Below are 26,422 nucleotides of genomic sequence, written 5' to 3'. Positions count from 1 at the left end.
TCGACTCAGACTTTACAAGGTTCGCTATATGTATCTTATTTGGTTCCAATATTTTCATAGGGTAAAAAAACCTAGTCGTTTCTATGGCAGTTTAATGATATAATAGTCGATTTATATGAAACATCCTTGTACCTTATATGATTCCAATATTTTTACAAACAATAAAGATTTTCAAAGCAAGATTCTTTTACTCTGATGGTTGCTATGCTTGTCCGATCCGATCCTATATGTATCTTATTTGGTTCCGATATCTTTACAAACACAAATGTTGTTTATAAAAAGACTTCACACTCTGATGGTTCCTATGACATCTATACTATATGATACATAAGCATTTATCTCGATATGTTTGCATACAAAAAAGACTTAAATTATAATCGTCCCTATGGCAGCTATATGATACATATATTAGTTCGATTCAGTTCAAATTCAACATTATAGAATAATAATAAGCACAAGACAAGAACAAGCCACAAATTTTGTTGAGAAAACTTAGAAAAAAAACTTTAATGATCTGCTTTCAGGAATGAAAGAACTCTGTGCAGATATTCAACGCAATATCTTTACAGCTGATAGAGAAGTTTCCATGACTATATCTATATTCGTTTCGACATGATGTATCTATAGCATGGACTCTGTCTGGAAGCTCTATAACATATGCTACGGTATAAGAAATATCCAATCTAACCACTAACAAATCCTTGTTCGGTAAACTCCTTCTCATTGTGTAAAGATGAAAGACTATTATATGATATAATTAAAAGTTCATATATAGAATATTTAAGCCTTAACATTATGAGTATGTTATCGGAGTCCTCAAATGCTTCAAATCTTTATTATGTTAGCTTCTAGTAGTTTAAGAGTCAAATAAAAACAGTCGACCCAACCCAAATAATTTGTGGGGAATCGGACATTAATATCGGATCAGATTTATATTCAATATTTGGATATTAAATATTTGATAACATCACAGATTTTTTGGTAATTTGGAGTTTTTTCTTGTGGTCATATAAATCGGAAAACTTTAGCTTTAACTTAACTTAGTGGTTTGGAGCGCAAAGAAAAAAGTGAATGGAAGTTAAAAAAAAAAAAAGAAATGGGCAAAGCCTATAACACAATAACTGCTAGATGATGGAAGAGCGGAAACTTTTGGACTGCTATCGAGACTATCAATTGCTTGATCAACGTGTATTAGTGATAAGCCTTCTTTCAACACTTACATTGAGAAATACTGGACCCTGAAAGGGCTTGCCGGCCCATACCCAACCATTGTTCCATTTGGGCACCACATTGGCACGCGTGGCCGGCGGTTGGGTTTCGTCCACCTCGTAGGAGACGCCACCAGGGCGTTGACGCTGTCGCTTGCGATTGCCAAACTTGCAGCGGGAGCGCGCCCGCTTCGTGTGGTTGTGGGCGTAGGCTTGACGCGTCGGTGGCGGCAGACTGGGCACCAGGAACTTGTGTTGCTCATCGGAATGTTGAGGTTGTGGTTGCGGTTGCGTTTGCGTTGTTGGCATTGAAAGCTCATCTGTTTGCTTCGTTGTTGCCAAGTTGTTGTTGCTGTTATTATTGCTTGTGCTTGCCACAGCCTCAGCGGTTGTATCTGTTGCTGTGGTGGTACTGGTGGTTGTGGTTGTGGTGGTGCCACCTGCTTCCAGGGACGCTGCATGCTTTTGCAAATTTGCCGCTTGATACTCATTGTTGTTGGTCTCTGTGGCCACTGTGGCGGTTGTTGGAAATTCGCCGCTCGTTGTGGTTGCGGCGTTCTTCTTAGTCTTAACCGCCGGCTGCTTGCGCGGCTGTTTAGCTTTCGATTTGGTTGCGGCGGACTGTTTGCGCGGCTTCTTGGCAGGCGGCTCATCGGCGGCGAGTTCTGCTTCTGCCATTGCCGCCGCCGCTGCCGCTGCTGCTGCTGCTGAGGTAGTTGCCGTTTCTGCCGACAGCTTGAGCTCCGCGGCATTCACGCTGCGCATGTGCGCCAACACAATGCTCGCGGCGCTGCTACATTGGGTTTGGAGCGGCCTTTTCGTCTCCGATTTGGAGCGTTTCTCGCTTACTGGTTTCGATTGCTTGCCAGCTTTGCTGCCACTTTTGGCCGCTGACGTCGATGTGGCTGTAGTTGCCCCTGCCCCTGCCCCTGCGGCTTTAGGTTTTGTTGTTGCCGCCGGCGCTGCTTTTAGTGTGAGCGGCGAGGGCGTGGAGGGGGCATAGAGACTATGTGGTTGGCCGCGACTGCTGTTTAGCTCCGGATCGGAGAAATAGCCGCGCGCCACCGTATCAATGGTTTCCAGGATGTGTAACGCAGCAATGGCCTGTTTGCGCGGCCGTGCGCGTTTTGGCGAGGCAGCCGGCGAGCTTGTGGAGGCGGCCACCACTTGCTGCTCTGCGGCCGAGTCGAGGAGCGCAGTCGTTGACGTTGACGTCGTCGCTGTAGTGGCTGTGGAGGTCGGTGTTGCCGTTGCCGTTCCTTGTTTCCGCGCACGTCGCTGCTCCCGCGCCTCCCGCTTACGCTGAAGAAGCGTCTCGCGTCGCTGCTCGCGTACACGTTGCTTCTGGCGTTCGGTTAGAACCAGTTGGCGACGCTTCACATATTTGGCCGGCACACGGCCATAGCGTCTGCCATATTTGCGGCTCAGACAGAGATAGGCTTTCGGCTCGGCCTGCTTAATGAGGCTCTTGTAGCTGTGGGCCGATGATTTTTTGCTCTGCTGTCCGCCCTTACACTCCAGAATTTTGATGCGCTTGCTGCCAGATGTGGAGGCGGCGGCGGCTTCTTCTTCGTTTTCTGGCTGGGGCTGTTCAGGTTCAGGCTTCGTTTCGGTTTCCGTCTCTGGCTCCGGCTCAGTTTTGATTGTTAGCTTCAAATCAGGCAGACTATTGCTGTCGTTGTTGTTGTTGTTGTTGTTGATTTTACTACTTTGGCTGATATGCGAAATTGTTGCTGCCACACCAGCAACTGCCACATAATCGTGTTCTATTTTGATTTTGGTCTCTGCTTTGATTTCCGCTTTAAGTACAAAAGGCAACTTTGGTTCGTCTTCTGCAAGCTGCTGTTGCTGCTGCTGTTGTTGGTGTTGTTGTTGTAATTGCTGTTGCTGCTGCTGCTGTTGCTGCTGATGGTCGTCTGCCTCCTTGGCAGTGGCTGCCTCTTTGGTCAGCATCTGCTGTTGCTGCTGCTGCGCCGCATAAACCATTTCGCGCGCCATTGTCTTACCAATGCGCGCCTTGCGTGCCACGCCCACTACGGGCACGGTGGCTGCTGCCGCCGGCAGTGTCATTGTCACTGTGAGCGGCGGTGGCGGCGGCGTTCCAGCCGTTAAATCATAAGCCTCTATATCAGACGCTTGCGTCTGAGTTTCTTTCTCATCGGCACCCGTCTCCTTGCCGCTCTGCTCCTCAAGTTCTAATTCCTCTTCCAATTCCTCCTCCATTAGCAATTTATCATCGCTGGCGCAGTAGCTTTCGGGCGGGGTGGGCGGCTGCATTACATGCGCTTCGTATTGACTTTTGCCGTTACTGTTGTTGTTGTTGTTGTTATTGTTGTTGCTTTTATTACTGTGGTTGTTGTTGTTGTGCTCAGTTTTGAGCTCCGTTTTAACCAGCACCTGACATTGGGTGCCGATGTTGTTGGTGTTCAAAGCCGCTGTTGCAGCTGCGGCTGTAATTGCTATCGTGTTGTTGCTGTTGGTGTTGTTGTTGTTGTTGCCATTTTTAACTGGGCCCCTACTGGTAGTCAGCGTTGTTGTAGTGTTGTTGCTGTTGTTGCTTGTCGGCGGCGGCGTATGCAACATGTTGCTGCTGTTGTTGTTGCTGATAAGCAAACTGTTGCTGTTGCTGCTGCTGCTGCCACTCAAATGCATATTGTTGCTGCTGCTGTTGTTGTTGCTGTTGCTGTTGTTGTTGTTGCTGCTGCTCGTAGAGTTCACTATCATACTGCTGTGATTGCTCCTGCTGCTCGTCCTGTGCATAGGACTGCTGCTGTTGTTGCTGCTGGTTGTGCTGCTGCTGCTGTTCTTCTTGCTGCTGCTGCTGCTGCTGTTGCTACCAATATGAGGCCCAGTATGGACGTTTTTTGGACACGATTGTTGCATTGGACACGGACACTGTGGCGGATACTCTGCAATTATGAGGGAAGTGTACAAATTAGAAGAGTTTTCAAAGCAAATCACTTAAACACACTTAATTGGTATTATCCACGGCACAAGCCGAAGCGAATATGTATATCCTTGCAAGCTAACTTTGTTTCGCTCCAAATTAAGTTTTAAGAACTATTACATTTAGTGTAGTGTTTATTTTGGAAATATAAATAAATAAATGAACTACTAATAACTACAACGAATACAAATAAAATTATCTACTGAAATAAATAAAGAGGAGGTCTTTAAACAACGCGTATGATAAACTGGACAAATGTATAGTAAATTTACAATATCCCTCAGGCAAAATTTGGTGAAACTGATTGTTTCTGAGATATTGGCATTCATAAGGACAAACCTTACTTACTGCGCCTGTCCTTTTCCCCATATAGCTGAGCTCTTTTTTTGTCATATCAATCGCTGTTATTAGCTTTATCTAACAGTTTATTCATTCATCAAAAGTATGTAAGTCAGAGGTATTTGGATACGAGGTTTGATGAGTCTGATTGTTAAAGACTCTGAAATATGGGCGTTCATACATTCAAACACTATTTATATTTTGGTTAAGTCACGCTTTATAAGTAAATTACTTAAAGGTATTCCCATGAAACGTTTGGTGAGTAGTCTCCCAGTTCAAGATATTCATGTGGATAAACACTATTTACCTATTAGGCATGGTTTAATTTTTTTTTTTTGCAAAGGTGTACACCTGAAAGGGAATAAGTTGGGAGTGTGGGGACTGTAGGGATAAAATTTGCCACTGATGGTAGTTTGGCTATCTAGTTTAGGCTAAGAACCATACTTTTCCTTACCCATATACGGCCCCTGTATGCTGCGCGTGTAGCACTGTCCGGCGGCTGGACTGCCGCCGGGACTGTAACCGGCGTAGTAGCTGGGCGGACCCGGAAAATGTTCCAGATGCTGCGTATGTGCGGGCACTAGTTGTGTGACGGCCGATGTTGGAGGGCCAGGCGCCAGAGGTTGTTGTTGGGGCTGCGGTAAAGGCGTCTGTCCTGCTGACGTTGGAGCCTGTACTGCGCCCGTTGATGGCAATGAGCCAGATGCGCTTACGGGTGTCTGACCGGTGGCGGCTGTGGCTGCTGTTGACGATGGCGGCTGTGGCACTGGGTGTTGCGGCGGCTGCTGCTGCTGTTGTTGTTGTTGTTGTTGTTGCTCATACAATTCGGCCAACGGCGGTGGTGGCGGACCGTGCTGATAGTACGGATAGCGTCGATAGGCGCCGGGCGGCGGTGGATGCGGTGGCGGCGGCGCACTCTGATAGACTTTGGTTGAGAAATACGGCTGATAGGCGGGTGGTGAATAGCACATGACCTCATTAGGATACGGTGAGTAATAGTTGGGCGGATAGGCCGTTGAATAGTGGATCTGGGCTGCGTGCATCGATCGTGGATACGGCACACCCGGATGTGCGGCGGCTGCGGCGGCAGCGGCCGCAGTAGCGGCCACGGCGGAAGCGGCAGCAGCTTGTTGCTGATGGTACTGCTGCTGTTGCTGGTGTTGCTGTCCCGTTAGCGGTGTCGGCTGTGCGTGATGCGGCGGTTGCGTTTGATGGGCGCTGCTGTAACGCAGGGGCGTGAGGTCCGCACCTCCAAGCAGCACCTCTGAGCCGTCGGTTTGGGGTGGCTGGGATGTTGGTGATCCTTCCTCCTCGGTCTCATGTAGCTTCTTAACCGTTGGCGGCGCTGGCGGCGGCACCTGTTGTTGCGCGGCGGTTGCGGCTGGCGGCGGCGCTGCTGCTGCAATAACGTGCGGCGAGATCAGTGGACCAGCGGGTTGGTAATAGCCTGCAAGTGAAGAAGATACAGATTATTAGCAATAGCGGTTAAATGTGAAGGCAATTGAAAGATCATAGCTTGGGCAGAAGGTAGAAAAAGAGAAGGTACGATGACACGTTCACTTCCGCAACATCCAAAAACTCATCTAGAGATGGACACGCAACTAAGTACGGAACATCACGGCAACTCACGCGCATAGACAAAGTCGGGAATGCAACAGCAGATTTGTGCTTTCTCTAACTAAATACAATACCTTCCTAGTTTATAACTTTTTAAAGATTTTAGAGGTTTAGTGAAGAGGACAATCTTCTTCAATGGAGACAGCAGTAGTAGAAGAAGCAACATAAAGATAGGCTGGTAATGGTCAGTGGTTGACGGATTAATCTAACTCAGATAATTTTTAGGATTTATCGAGTTATGAGTAATTTGTTTAATTAGTGTTGGCAGAGATGATTTACAATATACAAGTAGGATGTATAGTATGTGAAGATGAAGACAAAACCACTAACTACTTAGCTTAATGAGTAAGAAATATTTACTACAATTTTCGAATCAGCTAACCAGTTCATCAGCCACTGCATTTAAATTGCTTCTAGAAGTGTTCCCGGAAATTAATTTTCGTTTTCCATTTAGCACCGAAGAGCATTTATATATCCTTAACAATTAACAATTATTGCTCAACTGCTTATTCCTACAAGGATGGTAATTGTTGCTCTTGAATAAATCGTATCTTCTTTCAGAAATCTTTTTTTGTGAGACAATAATACTAGGCTATAAAGCCATCTTCGAGATGGACATTATAGTAAGTTGCTAAAGGGATGTCAATAAGAATTAATTCAGTATCAATAACATCGGTGTGGAAGACTCTTCTTTATAAAGCTTTGAAATGCAGACCTGCATTATAATTTTGTTAGAATATTATATTTTCTTTGCTTTAAACCTTTAAAAAGGAAGTTTTTACAAAGATAAAGAAATATATTTTTAGGAATAATTACACAAATTATTAAATTGGATGGTTAATGAAGTTGCATGATTTTTGTTATGAATACGAATCTATTAAGTAGCAACAATAAATATTAAGAAATATTATCAACTTTGTTTATTGCCCAACCCATTATTTATATTTGGAACAGGCTTGGGCATACGAATTGAATGCTAATACAAGGTTTTAAATATAAGGATCCTGCATACTTTCTAATTCATGTACAGTCTACTACTAGTTATGTAAATGTTTATTTTTGAGCAGAATTCGATAATTACAAGTATTATATAGCATTACCTAAGGAATTAAGTCGGAGAAAATTTCGTTCAAAGGGAACTTAGGAACTGGCTAAGGTATTAGAATTAGCATTGCTACTACTCCTTAGTATTTTGTTGGAGTAGGGAGTTTCCCAAATGTCTACTTTAGACCAGAGTTAGTAAATACTTGCCTTAATTAGAGTGAATTTCGATCAAGTTGAATCGAAGGAGTTATATTGATTTGTGTGCTTGTTTAAAGGGAATTTAGGAGCAAGCATTCAAGAATTTATAACTAGACAACTATTAGATACCTATACGTTGCCTTTATCGGAGAGAATTTCAATCAATGCGAATGAAAGGTAGTTAGGCTTATGATTGGTATGTTTTAGTGTTAAATGGGGACTTAGGGTAGCTTATTGGCGCTTGTGTAATTCTTGTAAGTCACGAGTTATATCGCTACTTAAAAGCATTTTGCCTGCTCACGATCACCACCAAATCAACATCATCACCATTATCAGTTAACACACACACAAACACACACATGCGTCTCTAGACTAAAGTGAAAGTTGGCAAGCGCCTTGCTGGCTGGCTGCCTGCCTGCCTGCCTGCCTGACTGGCTGGTTGGCTGGTTGGCTGACTGGCTGCTGGTTGTTTCAACCTGCCCCAAAACCAGTCGGACAACTGGCAACGAAGCCAGCCGATAAGTGGGACTCAGCTGGTTTTGCAACAATTTCCCGCTTTTGGTGAAAAGTTGCAGCTGACCCCACCCCATCCCTCCCCTCCTTGTATGTAGCATCCCTGGCATTACCTCTTCCAAGCATGTGAGCCGCGTACAAGATGTCGTGAAAATGATGAGCCGCGTGCTGCTGCAGAAATGTGAACGATTCGGCAATGTTGGCGGCCATGACAGCGGCCGCCGCCTCATCCGTGAGGCGTGCCCCCAATGCCGGCGGTGTCAGCACTGACGCCAGTGGTGCCTGTGGCAGCGGCAGCGGCAGTGGCTGTGGCTGTGGTGGCGGCGGCTGTGGTGCTGGCACATATGCGTGTGGCGTAAATGCCGTGGCCAGTGCACTGGCATGGCCCAGACCGTTAGGAGGGCCGTTGCCCGTTGGCGACAGCGCCGAGGCCGTGGAGTGGGTCGAGCGATCCGTTTCGCAGGTACCGCTGCTGCTGGTGCTGCCCACACTGGAGCAGCGTTGTTGTAGCAGCTGTGGGGCGGGCGGTGAGACACGCAGCGTTTTCAACAGCTCCGAGCTAGCGTGTTGATTCTTGCACAGATTTGCGACGACTGAGGACGCGATTGTGGGTGTGGGTGTGGATGTGGGTGCGGATGCCGGCACCTGCGTTCCTTTTTTCGTAGTTTCTTTTAGGCGCATTTTTCGTTGGGTATTCTTATATAATAGTACTTTGTTTTTGGTTTCTGTTTTATTATTTAATTTTTTTTTTTTTTTTGATTTTTTAATCGTTTTGATTTTTTGAAGCAACGTATTCTTTTACGTATTTTCGATTTTGTATTTGTTGTTTATGTATTAAAAATATTTGTATATGTTTGTATATTTGTATATATATATATATTTATGTGTGTGTATATATATTGGGGTTTGTATATATGTATATATATTTGCGTATAGGCATATGTATTTGTATATATGTATGTATGTTTAACAAGGAAGTTTCGTTGTAAGGCAACTCTTTTAACAGTTCTTCTTTTTTTGGTTTCTCAAAATTGTTTCTGCTTATTGCTTTTGATTATTCCACATTTATCCTTTGTTATATTTTGTGCGACGTTCGCCTGTGGAAGTTGACATTAATATTAATGACGTCACAGTTACACAAACACAAACACACAACCACAAATTTTTTTAATTGTGATCATAATTAAGGTGGATTGCAAGAAAATGTCAGTTATTTATGTTTTTATTGCATAATTGTATATTTTTCGCGCGATTTTTGGTGCGTTTTTGTCACGTTTTTTTTGTAGTAGTTTTATTTTATTGTGCGCGCTTTTTAGTTACTTTGGTAATACAAAAGCATTTCTTTCATAAGTTATTAAGCCCAAATTATTGTATTAACGTAAAACATGTCTGGAAGCTCTAAAAAAAACTCTTGCTCTCAAGGAAGAACTGATTTGCAAAAGCTTAAACAGTGATGGGTTGAGAATAAAAGAATTATAGGGCGGTTTTATATGATTAAGTATCTAATCGAAGATCAAGGTAATCACTAGACAAAATAAAGATTTTCCATCCCAGAACCCTTAAACTCTTCACGACTCTGTATAAGCATTGCTGAGAAAGCGTAGAGCAATTCTTTGAGACCAGTGTTGATAGGCATCCAAGATATAGAAGAAGTTATCGAACTCCAATTCTTTCACTCGCTTTAAGAGTTTAAAATTCCATAAATATTGCTCGACTAAATTTAAAAATAAAGAGAGCGCTTAACAATCTTGAATTAATTAAGTTGAATTGATTAAATCTGATACAAATGCTTCTGAAGCCCAAGAGGATTTAAAAAGTATTGCAAGTAATATATTCCACCGAAAGCAACTATTTAAATAAATGCGTATTCTATTTTTGGAATTAGATATGGAGCACTATTCGGAACGTTAGAAGACTGCTGGAATATGTTGCAGAAAACAAAATAATTTTGGTGTTTTCATCAAAGGTCTAGAGAGATATCATTTGTTGCCTTTCGTAGAATTAAGAAAAATGTAACACCCTGAAAATCTTTTGATTCAACAGCGTACATAATAGTTTTTGTATTTTTCAAGAGAATTTTTTCAACCTCCGATAAGACGCTTCTGATCGCAGAATCATGGAATTTTGTCTGCTGTTCGAAAATGAATAATGACGAGTGAGACATTCCCGTAGTTAGCCAAATATATGTATATTTTTTGTATTGTTTATACAATTTATAATACGCTTTATGTACATCTCTTTTATTGAGTATATAAAACAGTTTGTCGTGACTGACTGGCTGGTGATCAAGACTCAGTGGAATTGCAGTTTGAACGCAGGAAATTTGAGCTCCAAAAGGGGAAAATGGGCTCCAGTATTTCTATGAGACATGCGCCCCAAATTATTAGTATTTTCTCATGGACACACAAACGGAAAAAGCTAGTAAGCTTCAATTTAAACACAAGTTTTCTTTCATGGTGTAGGTGAGCGGTTATGGTAATTTCGAACTCTAAAAGATTATATCAGCTCATCCGATGCAGACAGTTAAAAATATATTTATTTTATTATTGTATAGGTATGTACTAGATATCTTTCTGCTCACATTGAACTCATTTCCTGAAAAGCTTGTATAGGAACTACCCGCCAGTAGCAAATTACTTTACAAGTCACCGAACATATGTACAAGTATGCACATATGTATATAATATATTTAAATATGTATAAGCATTTATGTAAATACGCATGTGTACTTATGTATGGTTTTTTTTTTGTGCTGAAATAGTCGAGAAACAACGACGAAAGCAAATAGGCAACCAACCATCTGGTTGCTTTCGTTCTCCCAACACTCTCCCACGCTCCAATGTTGTGCCAGGAACGGACGCAAGCAACACCAACGGTGAACAGCGAGAAGCAGCAAAAGCAGCAGAAGCAGCAACAAAGCAACAACCAAAGCAACAACAACAACAACAACGAAAGGTGGTGTGCATGAGAACTGCAGCATGACAGCCGGGCCGTGTAAATTTGTTGACGCCAGCCTTCTAATATTGAGACGTCTCTTCAACATGCCTAGCGGCACGTAGACGGCCACACACACACACGTACAGCCATGCATGTGTGGTAGCAACAACAATTTGAAGTACACATTAATGTTGGCCGCCCTCCTCTTCAGCCATCGTTTAAACATACACATTGTACATAGTGTTGCCATTACATAAAAGTGTTTTAAAAGCAGAAATATACTTTCGTTTATCAATCATTTATACGAAGTTTGTGTTGAAAAAAATATATCGTTATCAAATAACTATATAGTAATAGTAGTATCATATGAAATTATAATAGTGTGATATTGTGATACGAGTGTAAGGACTGTGCCGATAAGAAGTTCCACATTTTGCAAGCAAATAATTCTAGAGCTAATTTCCTAAACCTCTTCTCTAAAACTCAGAAAAGATTACAATAATTTGTAACTTTCGTGCAGTTTTTGTTTTCTAAGAAGCATACGAGTATTTTTATTTAAGATTTTAAAGGTCTTTTTGGTATAAGAATGCAGTTATGTTAAGTTCTTGTTTTAATCCCTAATTTTCTCTATAGTTTAATTCATCAAATCAAAAGGTTCATTTTGAACTTTGTTTCCATATCCATAATTTCCTCTATCGTTTAATTCATCAAATCAAAAGATTAATTTTTAACTTTGTTGCACTTTTTGTTTTTCGAGAAGCAGATTTTAAATGAAGAAAAAGTTTTTTCTTAATATAAGATTGTCGAATGTGTTAAGTTCTTGTTCATATCCCTAATTTCCTCTGTCGTTTAATTCCTCAAATCAAAACGTTAATTTTTAACTTTGTTGCACTTTTTGTTCTTCAAGAAGCAGATTCTAATTTGATAAAAAATAGTTTTTTTATAAGATTTTAGAATGTGTTAAGTACTTGTTTATATCCCTAATTTCCTCTATCGTCTAATTCATCACATCAAAAGGTTAATTTTGAACTTTGTTGCATTTTCGTTTTTCAAGAATCAGATTTTAGTTTGGGAAAAAGTTGTTTCTTAATATAAGAATGCAGATGTGTTAGGTACTTGTTTATATACCTAATTTTCTCTATAGTTTAATTCCTCAAATTTAACACAGACAGAGCTGTTCATTCACTATTTTCGTGTTGTTCTTGCCACCCACTTGTTTTTCACAATTTTATTCTCAAGGATGCTAAGGAATTTTGTAAAATAGGGTGCTTTAGTAATGAGGATGAGCTGCACATTGTACAAAAAATTATAGCCGAAAACACTGCCAACACATATCGACAAACATAAAATGTGTACGAGTATGTATGTATGTATGTATGTCTGTATGTGTGTATCAGCACTTAACCGCCCACGTTTCGTCATCACCGGCTTTCATGTCTTGACGTCACAAATGATGGCATTAAAATGGCTCCACATTATCACGCCTATGGCGCCAATGACGTGTAGTCTATGTATGCGTGTACATATGTACAACAATGGTGTGCGCATGTTGTTGCTGTTTTTGCTATTGTTGTAGTTGTTGTTGTTGGTGTTGTTGTCGTCGTCGTTATCAGCTATCAAAATTAATTTACAGCTTTGTCTGACTGACTGATGAAAATCCTGCATTTGACATTTTAAAACGCATTTGACTTTATGTGGGGACGTGGGGAGGGAGGGCACGTTCGAGAGAGAGGGAGAGAGAAAGAGGAAAGAGAGTAGGCTAAGAGAGTGAGAGAGCGCATCAACTGAGTGTCAGCGCAGGCGAGAGGAAATGAGCGTTTGGTGGGTGGCTGTGTCAACTGTCCGATTGTGAAAGTGTTGTTGTTGTTGTTGTTGTTGTTGTTGGTTGGAGTTGAGTGCTGTCAGGTGTTATTATTTAATGTCTGTCTGGCCTGTGCCTGTCAAATGCGGCAACATTGTGTAATAGACTTTTGCCAATGCTAACACACTCACACACACATACACACACGCAATACGCAGACAATTTGTCAACGCTTGCACTTGACCTACAACGACAGTTATCTATAAACACATGCCTGTACATACATACATACATATGCATGTATATGTATGTACATGTGATGCGGAGATGCACGAGCAGTGCGTACAGTCGAATCTCTTTGTTAAAGAACATTCAGACACACACATACAAGTATGTATACAAAAATATGTAAATAAGGCACTTTTCTGCATTTAAACAGATTTGTATTTGTACCAGAGAGGTAAATGTTCGCCCGTCTGTCCATCTGTTCGTCTGTATGAACGCCTGGATTTCTTGAACGGCTCCACCCACATGGACCAAACATTGTGTGTAGATTCTTCTAGGCCCTAGGCAACTAGCGTTTTTTTCCCCCGCTATGGAATTCCCTCAATAATTATTTTTAATAAAGTTATCCACTAAATGCCGTAACTAATACTAAAGTACTACTATAGTGAAAAAGTAATTTGCATTCATAGATTGAACAATTACTCCTTTAAAATACAATTCTATTCAAATTTGATAAAAATAGAGCAAACTGGCAGGCACATTTTAATATGGTTCTGAAATATTTGACTAACACTCAGATTATTTAGAAGTAAGCGTTCTGATAAAACGCTTCACAATTTCTACTATGATTCTTCAACGTATTCCAGAAACGTAATATAACTCTGTAAATACCTAATTTAATCAGAAATTGTGCATTTCATTCCTTTTGAATTTCCAAAAATAAAGTATCAATATCTTTATGGTTTGTTGGAAATAATCATTGTGGCGATCAAATGGTCCGATTTTGTGCAATAATTGTTAGTATTTCTTGTAATTAACATTTAAATAAATAGTCTTATAGTCAAATAGTATGATATTAAAGAGCAAATTTAAAGTCGTTAACTAAAAGGATCCTATATATATGCAGACGGTAAACAACGGAGTTGTTAAGCAGTCGTAGCGCGTTAAAAACAGCCGCTAAGCATATCTGAAGATAAGATATCCCACATCTTGTAACCATACTACACTCTTAATAATAAACACAAACAATTTACATACGAGTGCATAATAAATATAATAAATAAATAATAAAGCTTATTAGTTTATTGAAATTAAAGCCCCAATTTTAATTAAAGTTAAAAGTGTTAATTGAAAACTCTTGCTATTTGAGCTCCACAGATTAGAGAAGAAACCGGTCAGCTCTTGCATCTATGTATTATTTATAGTTAAGACTGAGATTCGCTTTAAGGAAGCACCACTGCTTTTGCATGGCTGAGTGAGCCTGTTGGCACTTTCGATATATCAGCAACAACAACGCCAAGGACAACAATAACAGCAGCAGCCAGCCAAGTAGGCAGTAGTAGTAGAAGTAGCAACATTTAGCCTTTGCCCTTTGCTGTCAGCGCAGGCAGCGTTTGACATTTAAAGGACGTGGTGATCGGCAAAGGATGCGGCGCATAACGTCAAAGCGCCATTTGTAATCTTATTACCGCGGCCAACGCTGCCTTTTCCTTTACACAATTTAATCAAATTAAGTGGTTGCCCTGGTTCCCAGACGCCACCTGCACCTACAAAGACAACCAAACGGGCAGACAAAAAGACCGCAGGGCCCTTAAACTGAAGAGCAGGAGCAGTATAAATGGCTCAGAGGCAAAAGCTCCAATGGGTGATGGGTGTTGGGTGTTGGGTGATGGGCGCTGGACCATCAAAAACTTATGCAACGACTAATAGTCCATTTATGAATCACGTGCAAAATTGAATAAAAACAAGTGATAAAGGCAAACACTTTGCCGGCGGGATAACAAGACTTGCATGTCACTAACGGCCGGAAGAGCACAAAGCCCAGAGCACCAAAAATACACATACATAGGCCCAAGAAGAGGCAGCAGCAATCACAGCTCACCAACTGCTGTCGTACTATGATGGACCGTGGTGCCGAATTATACTATTGTGGAAAAAAGCTATATTTTCTAAAATCAAGCCAATCTTTGAATCTTTGATATATTTTAAATATGAATCGCTAATAAAATCATCAATCCATTTATCTAGAGTACTTATAACAACTCTAAACTATTTGTATTAAAGGATATAGAATTCCGAAAACTATATTTTATTCTAATTCTTAAGGTCTCTTCTTTTTGCATCATAAAAGTTTTCATGTATTCCAATAATATATTCCAAATAAAAATATAATAATATAGAATACATATTTTTAGTTTATTGTACATAATTCTTCAAATTCTTCTGTCGAATTATACTATTCTGGGTAAAAAGCTATATTTTGTAAATTAAGCCAATCTTTGAATCTCTGACATATTTTAAATATGAATCGCTAATAAAATCATTTATCTTATCGCTCTGTTATACTCTAAACTATTTGTATTGAAGGATTCCGAAAACTATATTTTATTCTAATTCTTGAGGTCTCTTCTTTTTGCATCAAAAGAGTTTTCATATATTCCAGATAAAATAATTAATTTTATGGAATCCGTTAAATAAATTGTACATAATTCTTCAAATTCTTCTGTCGAAAAAAAATATAGGGCATATATCTAGAAATCGGGCAGTAATATCTTTAATATGAATCGCTAAGAAAATCTACTAATGATTTGTCTTAGCGTTTTGTTATACTCTAAACTATTTGTATTAAAGGAAGTAGAATTCTGAAGACTGTATTTAGTATCTTGTATGATGAATCGATTAAAGACAAATTGACTAACGATAGACTTCTTATTTTTGCATCAAAAGTTCTTATGAATTCCAAATAAAATAAATACTTTTATGGAATCCGTATGTTTTGTGAAAAATGTACAAGTATTACGTGCTTATAATTCTTCGAGCTCTTCTACCGAAATCGACTATTGTGATATATTTTGTAAATTGAAGCCAATTCTGCAGCTAAAAAATAAGACGGCTTATATCTAGTAAGGGCTAGCTGTAATATTTTAAATATAAATCACCAATAAAATCAGCCATCGATATACGAAAAACCTATTTGTATTAAAAGAAGTATAATTCCGACAACTCTATTTAACTCTAAATGTTAAGTTCATGCCTAAATCGTTAAAGACAAATTATGTAACGCATTTTCGATTAAACAATATACATATAAGAAATCTTTACAAATAGTTTACTTGTTTGAGCCAAATTTCAGCAATATTTTAGAAATGTTTCCATAATCATAGGTGTCATTGATTTTCTGCTTTGGGAAAAGCCTGAGTTTTGAAGTAGCAACATTTTTTTCATAGTTATGGGTACCATCATTTCCTTCTTGGGGTAATATTGAATTGAAGCCCTAAATTGTGAAAATAACACACCGTGCCACGCGTTTCTTGGCTTGCAATTAAAGCTCGCGATGACGGGCGTCCCATTTGCAGCAACATTGCTGACGGCTGCGGTTGTTGCTGTTGTTGGTGTTGTTGGTGTTTGCCTAGCAACCTAAGTGAATAATTACGCACAATTAAATGCACGCAAGGCTGCCCACGGCTTGGCCAAAAGCCCTACTCATCTTGGCGCATTGCAGCCCAGCCCGGCCCAGCCCAGCCCAGGCCATCGGATGCCGAACTGTCGTCGGCGGCGTGTGAAAGCCACGTACTTGCGCGTCTTTTCACTGCCCAATAAAACTTTCTCCTTTCACAACATCATCTTCAACATCACCAACATCATAATCATAATCATCATCGTCGTCATCGTCATCATCGCCATCACTATCGTCGTCTTGGTCAATAAAATGTATATTGATAAATTTTTGAACTGCAGGCCCATGTTGCATGTTGCAAGCATATCGGGTGAAAGGTAAACAACTGCGCGATGGCAGTGGAACGAACAGAGGCACAACTTTGCTTCCATAAATGAGATGAAAGGTTGGCTTAAATGGTTAACAGTTGAGAATCGTTGAAACCGTCAACAGATTCGATTAAAAATTGCACAAACAAGCGCTCTATAGACCTCTCCTCAGTTCTCAATATACACGTAAAATATTATATATATAGGTAATATATTGTATACTCTCTGTACATTTATGACCCGATTGATTGCGACTATAACTTTTTGAAATATTTATTTATTCATTAAAATCTAAACCTTCAACGTAATCCCCTCCGAATGCAATACAATATTTTTGCAAGTGCCGAAGCAGACCCTAAAATATATTACCGGAACAGCGATTCGGCTTAAATCTCCTAAGTCTTTCAATTTATTTAATAGTCAGAAGTCAGACGGAATAGTTTTAGCTCCAAACGTAGCAGAACAGTTCTCTTCAAGTGGCGTTGACTGATCCATTAGAAATGCCAATAGCATCTCAGCAATGTCTCTAAATGTCAATACAAGATTTTCGAGCACCAATTCTTTGATTTGGTTGACGTGTTTTTATCAGTTGATGTTATTGGATGTGGTTCTTGGTGGTCAATAACGTATCCTCGACCCTCTTTTATGCCATTTATGAAATAGTGTTTTGACATACACTGTCGACAAACAGTTTTCAATTCTTTGCATAAAATGTAACCAAACTTCTTTGTTGAATAATTTCTATAAGTATGTAAGCAATGAAGAAAATTGAACCGATATTTGACAGTGCTGCCGATTTAAAAATAAAAACAATTGTAGACACACCTGCTCGATATTTCCGAGGCATACCTTTTTGTACACAGTAGTATGTCGTATAATTCTACTACAAAAAACCAATAAGAATGCGGTACTAAAATATAGCTTCCTGGTACAAAACATATCATAAGGATATATTTTCTTCTATTTAATCTTTTTTTAAGATCTGTCTTACTTGGGACAATTATTAAATTTTATGGTAACCTTGACATTTTGGAATCATGAGCTGAGAAGGAAAAATTTGTGTTTAAATTATTTTATATTTGAATTTTACAAGTATTATTCAATAATTCCACTAGCAGCTTTTTATTATTATATAGACGCCTAATTTTGATCAACTTTTCGATTACATTTATGTATTTTACTACAACCTCATAATAAATTAAACAATTAATCGTTAAGTTTATTTAACAAATTTAATGATTGTCCACGATGGACAGTTTTAAATAAAAACACTCTGCTAATACAAAAAAAAAAAAATTTATGTATTTAAAACTAAGCTCGAATTCTCAACAGAACGTGCCAATGAAATCAACCGAAATCTAAACTGAGCATAATTCATTTGCAAATTGCGGGGACCTTTGTTGGCTAATATCGATTTGGAACCACTGTGAACAGCTGCTGCCAACGTTTCTGCGGCTTGTGCCTCAACAAGTGATGCAAAAAAAAAAAAAAAAGAAACAAAAGGAAAAGCTGTCCAAATGCAGCTCTAATTATATCAGCAGCAACGGCTCAAACAGCCGGCATCAAATAAAGCAAGAGGCGAAGCGAATTTCTTAACCAAATTAAGCAACTGACAATGAGAGGCAACAACAACAATAACAAAAACAACAACAACTGGCAGCAATTCATAAAGAAGATAAATGAACGGAAGCCTCAGTCAACACGGCCGAAGAAAAAAGAATAAGAATTAAGGACAGGCGCAGGGCATGGCAGAGCCGGCGTTGTTATCTGCTGCTGCTGTTACTTCTTCTTCTTCTTGTTTTACGTTCTGGCCATGGCTGCAACAGCAGGCAGTCGTGGCCGCAGTCAACGCTGCCGCTGCCGCCGCCGCCGGCGCGCAACCAACAGTAAAAGTCAAATATTGTAATTATGCAAAATACATAATTTACTTTGAATTAACAGCTGAAAACGACGGCAAAAGGCCGCCAAGTGGCTGTTGGCCAACAGTGAAGGAAGGAAGTGCGCGAAAAGCGACAACACCAACACCAACACATACTCGTACCTACATGCTATATGTATGTACATATATTTCTATATATATTTATGCATGTTTGTATGTACGAGCGTACATTTGAAACATAAATGATATTGAAATTGCCAAAGATAAGCAGCAACAGAACTGAAGAAGCAGCAGCAGCAGGGGCGTTGCCCAAAAGCCGCTCAAGAAACTGAAATGAAATTCAATTAAATTGCGCCCCGGCCCGGCTGCCAACAGGTAGGTAGGCCAGGTAGACCAGCCCGTCAGCGCTCGCACAGTGGTGCAGGAATTCGAATTTATTGGATTATTATTCAATTACCAATTGAATGTGTAAGCCAAAACCAAAAACCTAAAACTGAACAATTGAACTGTTGGGGAAGAAAGTTAAAAAATGAAGTTAAAACTAAGAAAAAAGCTTGTCCTAAAGGCAGTCTGTCACAGTAAATATGTAAGACTCATCCGTTCATCACTAATGAGGACATACATCAGGAACTTGTTGCTCCTTAAAGATCACCCAAGATATAATATAACAGTACTAACATCAGAAGCAAGCAAAAAGAAGGCTTCAGAACATGCAAATAACTATCTACCCCCTATTGAAATATCCAAAACCCCTTAATGCATTATTAAAAACCTCTGTTATACCTATAATATTATCATTATTAAAAACCTCTGTTATACCTATAATATTATTTTTCACATAATTTTTTACATATATTGGGAATTCAACTTATAAATCTTAGGGCACTTAGGGCAAGATTTTAAATGAAGAACAAGGAAAAAATAAAGTATATATTCTTATATTTGTACAATTCAACTAATTGCAAGCCTGAAACAGCTAGACAGATTTCTAAATTTTTAGTCATTTAAGAACTCAAAGTTTGGAAAATTCAACCCACATTTGGGAGAAAATTACAACCCAAGACTGTTAGGGCTTTGCAACTTGCTAGTTAAGGAGAGATTGACCGTCAACTCAAGCTATAAGAGCTACGCAAATATGCCTATCTTCCTCGAGAAACTATGCTTTTTCATCATCATATGAGTAATATGATAACTGAACTAATTATTGAATAATGAATAGCTGCTATTGGAAATGGAATAGTCTACTGTAATATGTTATATTTATTGCAAATAATTATTAAATAGAAGAAAAAATAATAATAATTAATAGAAGAAAATGCAAAACGTTTACGAAAAGAAGCTTGGCTTAAGCCTCCTAGAGTTAATAATTCGAATAATTTATATAATATTTAAACTAGAAATGCATTTTAAGATTTAACTCAAAATGGAAGTATGCCTTAAAAACATCCTAATAAAACATAATGCATTTTTGTATAATAATTATATACTTGAAACACATATAAAAATATTTGAAAATTGACATATCTATTGCTGCGTATACTTTTATTTATTTTCAAATTCCAATTTTATAATCAATTTAAATACATTTTCGATACACTGTGCGTGCAACAACTATTTTGACTCTTCTTTGAGTTCCGTTTGCGGTTTCGACTGTTTTGGCACCTGCCACTGAACTGAAGAGTCAGCTGTTGACTCGGACATGTGGCAATCGACGGTGGCGTCGACGACGACGACGGCGGCGGCTGCCACTCTGGATATAGTGGCGCATGTCGATGGTTTCTACCTAATTAGCCATAAAGGACATTTGAGTCATTTGCATGGCAATGAATGCGAATAAGCCAATAAATAAATACTTTAAATGAAAAAGGAGAGACCCGTTGTCAATCAGAAGAATCATGGGTAGATGATATATGCATGCAGTGAACATCAGAGAGTTTTTCAAAAGACTGTATCATTAATCTTACTATTAACATCATTCTTCAATATACTGTCCTCATTCAAAATTGTGAATACCAATTATTGACCATTTTTTTCAAAATGTTAATCGATAAATTCGATATTTTGTTATGCTTTCATTTTTATTTATTACTAACATTTTCGACAACAGATTCGGCAAACAGCGAGTTATTGAATGAAGTATTGGATAACTAGATAATATAAATAGATATCAGGGTTTAGGCATTGAATTGTTTGAACAAAACACAACTCTTTAAAGAATAGTAAAGATTTTCTCCTAAAACTCTGCTGTATGGTATCAGAATGCTTTTCGATCTTGCTTGCGATCTCAGGTTGCTCCTCGCCTCTGGGGTTTGGTTTGGACCCTGATCTTTAGGGGGCTCTTGTATTGGGCATCTGTTATTTTGTGCCCAACATAACGAGAGAAACTGACATGATCCGGAACTGGGAAGAGCAGAAGATTTTCTTTTACTGGCTGTTCTAGATCTTATACTTTTTCAGATCCTTGGGTTCATACAGACGGACTTACTTCGACTTAATTCAAACAGTTTTCCTTTGTAAACAAATATGAACATGACATGGTGATTTAACAATAATCTAACAATTTCTGCATTTAAAGCGAAATCTGTATTTATATTATTATTGTTTACAAATGTGCAAAGAACAGTATTTAAAGTTTATTTAAGGCTAAATACCAAAAGTTTCTTAAAAATAGGTGCGAGTATGTGTGCGAGCGTCGATTGGAATTTTGAATGATATTTTACAGTTCGAATGCATTCATGTGATTTGTTTAGTAACCACTGAATTGAATAAACTTAAATAATAATTAACAATATTAACTGTTCATCTACATATGTATGTCTGATGGGTGTCTTTTTTATATGGGAATATATATGATGGAGTTACGAAAAGTGATATTAAATGTTGCTTTTAATTACAAATGTGATTGAGTTATAACATGTAATATTAAATTTAATTTTCAATTACAATAAATGTGTTTACTGAATGCTTGTGTTGGTTAAAGAGTGGCCTAATGGATATAGGACTTGGATTAAGCTTTCGTTTACCTAATTCCTGAAGACAAAATGTAATTGTGTTATTTCACATAAATTCATAATTTCTGACTGGGTTCAGTTCATTCACAATTTGTATTCCATAGTGCTAAATAATTGAGTTTATAGGTTCAGACTGAATTTAATGGAAGGCAGTGTAGAATTTGAAATGGAGATAGGATCTTAGGATTAACATTTTATTACTGCCATGATCATAAAAAAGTATGTATTGGCTGATATTACTGATTTCTGGGTAGCATTTTTAAATTTTTTTTTTTTTTTAATTTAAGTAGACATAATACGACAGAAGAGTTACTTTAATTGCTGTAAGTACAGTTAAATGAAATACTTGTATCTTTGTAATATTTTCTTTTAAAATGCTAAGTAAAAAAGCCCTACCAGAGAGAATATAGAATTCGAAATTTGATTTAAAATGCAAATAATTTGCATACGAAATTGCGGTATTTACAAGTAGGCTTTGAAAGGAAAATTGCAAAGTACTGTGTTGTAGCAGAAAATAATACTTCAGTATAGAATTCTAATTACTTTTAATCGAAATAACACAATTTTCATGACATACTTTTAACATTCAACAGATTTGTATGCAAATTATTTGCTGTCTGTCTGTAACTTTACTTTATATAACAAGTTAATTCGTCGCCTATTGTTCATCAGTGATTGGGATGTGAATATTGTTGGTCAAAATCGATTTGCCAAATGAATGCAAACGGCCAGACATTGGAGCTTTAAAAAAAAAAATTAATAAATGCGGCCAGAGGAAGAACAAAGTTGGTTGGCAACTCGAAAAAAAGCCACGAACGAGGCGAGAAATAAATAAACAAACAAGCGGGTTGGCCGCCGATCAAGTCGAGCGCAATGCCAGAAGGCGGGGGATTGGGCGGTTATACAAAATAAAGCTAGCGATTAAAAACGCGTGGCGATGCTGCTGAATGGACAAGTAAAAAGAATGGGTAGGTGGATAGATACATACAAACATACATATGTACATACATACAACATATAGAGATACATAGATGGATGGTATGGCCAGCTGACTGGATGAGTAGAGATGACGACAAATGAAATGCAAACTGAAACTGCTTTTGAAGCGATAGCGAAAGATAGAGGCCATGTCGACATACATACATACATACAGCATATGTATGTATGTAAATAGAAATAAATAGAAAGATACAAATATACATAGATACAAGTATATATGTACATATGTATGTCTAGTGGTGGTGGGGAGAGATTTCTGCAAGCAGAGAGCTGAGGTTGTTGGGCCGAAAGTGTGGGCCAACCAATACAGATAGTGAGTAAACAAACAAAAAAAGCATAACTAGCAAACAACGATTTATTTACAATGAAACAACAGCAATATACATAAGTACGTGTGAGGTACAATAACAACAACAACAACAACAGCAACACACACAGAGAGGTAAAGAGAAATAAGTACACATACACGTACGAATATGCGAAATACTCACACAACAACAGCACAGCAGCAACTGCTCTCCCAAACACTCTCTTTCTCTCTCTCTCTCTCTCTCACTTTGTCCCTCTCTCCTGCCCACTTTCCCACTCTCACACTCTAAAAAGCGTTCAAGCTCAAAAGTCGCGCAAATTTTACAGAGACAACAAAAAAGCGCGTTTTTGTTGCCGCGCGATTTATTTTAGTTTCTCTTCATTTGTTTTTTTTTTTGGATTTAAAGTTTTTTGTTGTTGGGGTTTTTGTTTTTGTTTTTTCGCCAAATTTACTCAACAAACCTGCAAAGTAGTTTTGGCGCTTGTTAGTCTGTGTGCATGAATGTAGATGTGTACGTGTGTGCGTGTGTTTGGTTTGTTTGTGTTTGTGTGTGCAGGTTGTAGGCCAGGTCGCCGCATGCAAAGCGTCGCCACTGTTGGAGCGTTTTAAGCGCGCGCGCGCGCGTTTTTTATCGCCTTTGTTTTTGGTTTTTCATTTTCAGTGTATCGTTGGGTTTGTTTTATTTATTTTTTCGGTTGTCGTTGTTGTTTATGGCTTATTTATTCATTAACTTTGTCTTCGTTTCAGTTCGTCGTTGTCGTCGGTTTTTTGCTATTAAATGCTGCTTGTTTTTTTGCACTTATTTGTGTTGTTGTTAACAATGCGAATGGAAAAAAATGAAAAGAAAACCGCGTTGCAAACTCGCGCGCAAAATCGCTCGCCTGTCAATCAAATTAACACATTTTCATTTCATTTAGCATTTTGAAATGAATAAAAGAAATACAAAGATATTGTGCTGAAATCTTTAGGCTAAGGACCCATATTAAATGATTTGGCTTATGAAGGTAACTGATTCTAGAAATGTGTTGTTGCGTAACAAATCAAATAATCTCTCATATATTTGTCACCTAATAAATGGTCATCAACCCTACAGCTCTTCTCCAAAAGATCAAGCGTCTGTCAAACTTTGTCTAAGGTAGTTTTGTTAATGGCCGGTAACAGAAAACTTATTTTTGATCAACACAAAGATAAACATTTGCTGTTATTCCGATTTTGTTAACTTTAGGTGCCTATTGAATAGTTAACACCTCAAGTTGGTATCATCCTTACAGCTCTATCCCAATTGGAGGCGAAAACTTACCCCAATGAACGTAAATTATTCATATTTTCTGTTATTTCGACAGCTCTTTTCCAAAAGGTCAATTCAGCTTTGTCTGATGTGCCTTCTCTAAAAGGAAGTTTAGCCCATAAGGGGTATAAATTCTTCATCTCTGTATATATAGATTCATATTTTCTGCAATGCAACTTTAAAACTTAAAGAAAAATCTTCTCGTGAATTGTTTAAAAAAAATTGTTATTGCTTAGAAAGCATGAATTTTAAACGACAATTCGTTTCTGTTCGCCTAAGACCCTCTAATCATCCAAAAGTTCATAACACTCCTTCTGTTTCGCTTAAATTGTCAATCAGGGCATATAAATAAATAAATACTTTGTAGGCTACAAGGCTCATTCTCTTAGTTATCAAGTCATTTATTGAATTCAAAATAATTTAAGATCTTGACGAAATGTTTGAAATGAAATCACAAAAACGGTTTGATTGTACGGTGAATAAATAGTTTTAATCAAATAATCGAACACAATTTTAAACGACAATAATACAGAAACAAATATTCTTAAAGCTCTCTAAGCATAAGCTTAAGCTGTCTCAAAATTATGAATTATATAGAAGGATTAGTATTAGTTTACTGCCAGGCTCGACTTGGGGATATAGTTTTAGGTAATGTTTAAACATAGAATATTGTGTTCAGAAATAGGGAAAGTGCGGAAAAATTAGATGATTCACTTAGAAATTTTGGAAACTAAAAACTATACAGTTCGTATGATTGTTTTCTAGGCCATTAATGCATTTGCCATCAACTATGTTTTGGGAATTGAACTAGTTCGTTGCCAGTCTTGATTTGGAGCTATAGCTTCAAAATTTAAGAGCAATATTATAGAACAATAGTAAGAGAAAAGTAAAATGACTTTGTTAAACATTTTGAAAACTAGGAAACTGTAATCGAACAACTTCATCATCTTTTTTGGACCCTTAACTGGGAATTGAATCGGTTCGCTGCTTGGCCCAATTTGACGCTATAGCTTCAGTCAAAGTTTAGAGTAAAATTTCTAGTTTAGTAGAAAAAGTGAAACTATTTTAGCAACTAGAGAGCTCGTAATACGTTAGGTGCACAGCAGCGCTGCCAGCCCTGATTTGCTGTCATACTTAGTTTGGACCACTTTTGGCCGCTGTGCTCTCTGGCCAAGTGCTGGCTATAGACAAGCATTTGAAATGTGTTCAAGGCATCGCTTCGCTTCGCATCGCATCGTGTCGTATTTGTTTATATGAATAGCTAAAAATATGTATGTCTGTATTTAGATTTGTGATTTTGCACTATTAATTTGGGTTTCGTTGAATTTAAATGAAAAATTGGCAAGGTTAGAGAGAAGAAGCGCAGGCCGGCAGGCAGGCAGTCGCTCGTCGGTCGTCGGTTGTCGATCGTCATAAGGTTTTCATTTTGTTTGTTTTTTTCTTTTCTCGCCTTCATTAAATCAATTTCATTGCTTAAGGTTGACTTTGGCTTTTAATTATTGTTATTTAGGAATAGCAACCACAACAACAACAATAACAGCAACAACAAATTTAGAGCAAACTTAGCAAAGCAATTGATGGCACCGCAATTGAGTGGAAAATGTGGGAAAGAAAATGTATACATAACTCAAAGAACTGAAGACAACTTTTTAAACAAATAGAAAAAATGGGAAAAAAGCAAAATGTAAATTAAAAGTTAAGTTTAATAAAATAATGGCAGTACAAACATTTAAAAAATGGCAATCCAAAATTAATCCACATAGTAAAATGTTCGTGCATGTTCGCTGAGTGGGCGGGCTCTGGCTAGCTGGCTGGCTGGCAGGCAGGCTGCCTTGTTGGGCGTGGCAGTTAAAGCCAAGCGCCGAAATGGCATAAACAGCTATTGTTGTGTTGTTGTAATTGTTGCTTTTATTATTATTGTTGCTTCTGTTGCTGTTGTTGTTTTTGTTATTGCTGCTGCTGCTGCTGCACTCTCGCACGTTTCCTTCGCGCCTTTCCGTTTTCTCACATTTATTCTTGCCTTTGGCCTTTTGTTTCATTTGTTTTCCCTCTCTGTGTGTGTGTAGGTGTGTGTGTGTCCATTGGGTGGTTGGGTGGCACAATTTGCTAGTTTTCGAAACTATTTAAGCATTAGACACTCAACACGCTTCACATGCTTGCGCTTTTGTTTATTGTAAAAAAAAATAAGAAGAAATGAATAGAAAATGCTTTTTATGCGTTTTACTTTTATTCTTTATTGCTCTTTGTTGTTATTGTTGTCACTTGTGTGTTGTTGTTGTTGTTGTTGCTTTGGGTATACCTCACGATTAACACCCACGCATCCCCAATAAGCCAAACAAAT

The 26,422-nt window shown here is 38.4% G+C and overlaps 1 protein-coding gene across 1 annotated transcript in view; it reads right to left on the bottom strand.

The window, feature by feature from the left end:
* LOC115629755 overlaps positions 1-26,422 on the bottom strand; it is a 68,642-nt gene that overhangs the window by 1,081 nt on the left and 41,139 nt on the right. The window contains exons 6-10 of the mRNA XM_030526297.1: positions 5,898-5,941; positions 5,638-5,852; positions 4,949-5,589; positions 3,138-4,117; positions 1,221-3,047 (exon numbers count right to left, since the gene is read on the bottom strand). Of these exons, the coding sequence (XP_030382157.1) occupies positions 1,221-3,047; positions 3,138-4,117; positions 4,949-5,589; positions 5,638-5,852; positions 5,898-5,941 (3,707 nt within the window). The remainder of the gene's footprint in view (positions 1-1,220; positions 3,048-3,137; positions 4,118-4,948; positions 5,590-5,637; positions 5,853-5,897; positions 5,942-26,422) is intronic.

The sequence above is a fragment of the Scaptodrosophila lebanonensis genome, unplaced genomic scaffold, assembly GCF_003285725.1.
Source record: "Scaptodrosophila lebanonensis strain 11010-0011.00,11010-0021.00 unplaced genomic scaffold, SlebRS2 tig00000163-arrow-arrow-pilon, whole genome shotgun sequence".
Lineage (NCBI taxonomy): Eukaryota > Metazoa > Arthropoda > Insecta > Diptera > Drosophilidae > Scaptodrosophila > Scaptodrosophila lebanonensis.
Note: the sequence above shows the minus strand (reverse complement) of the source record. Positions and strands in the feature narration are given on the sequence as shown.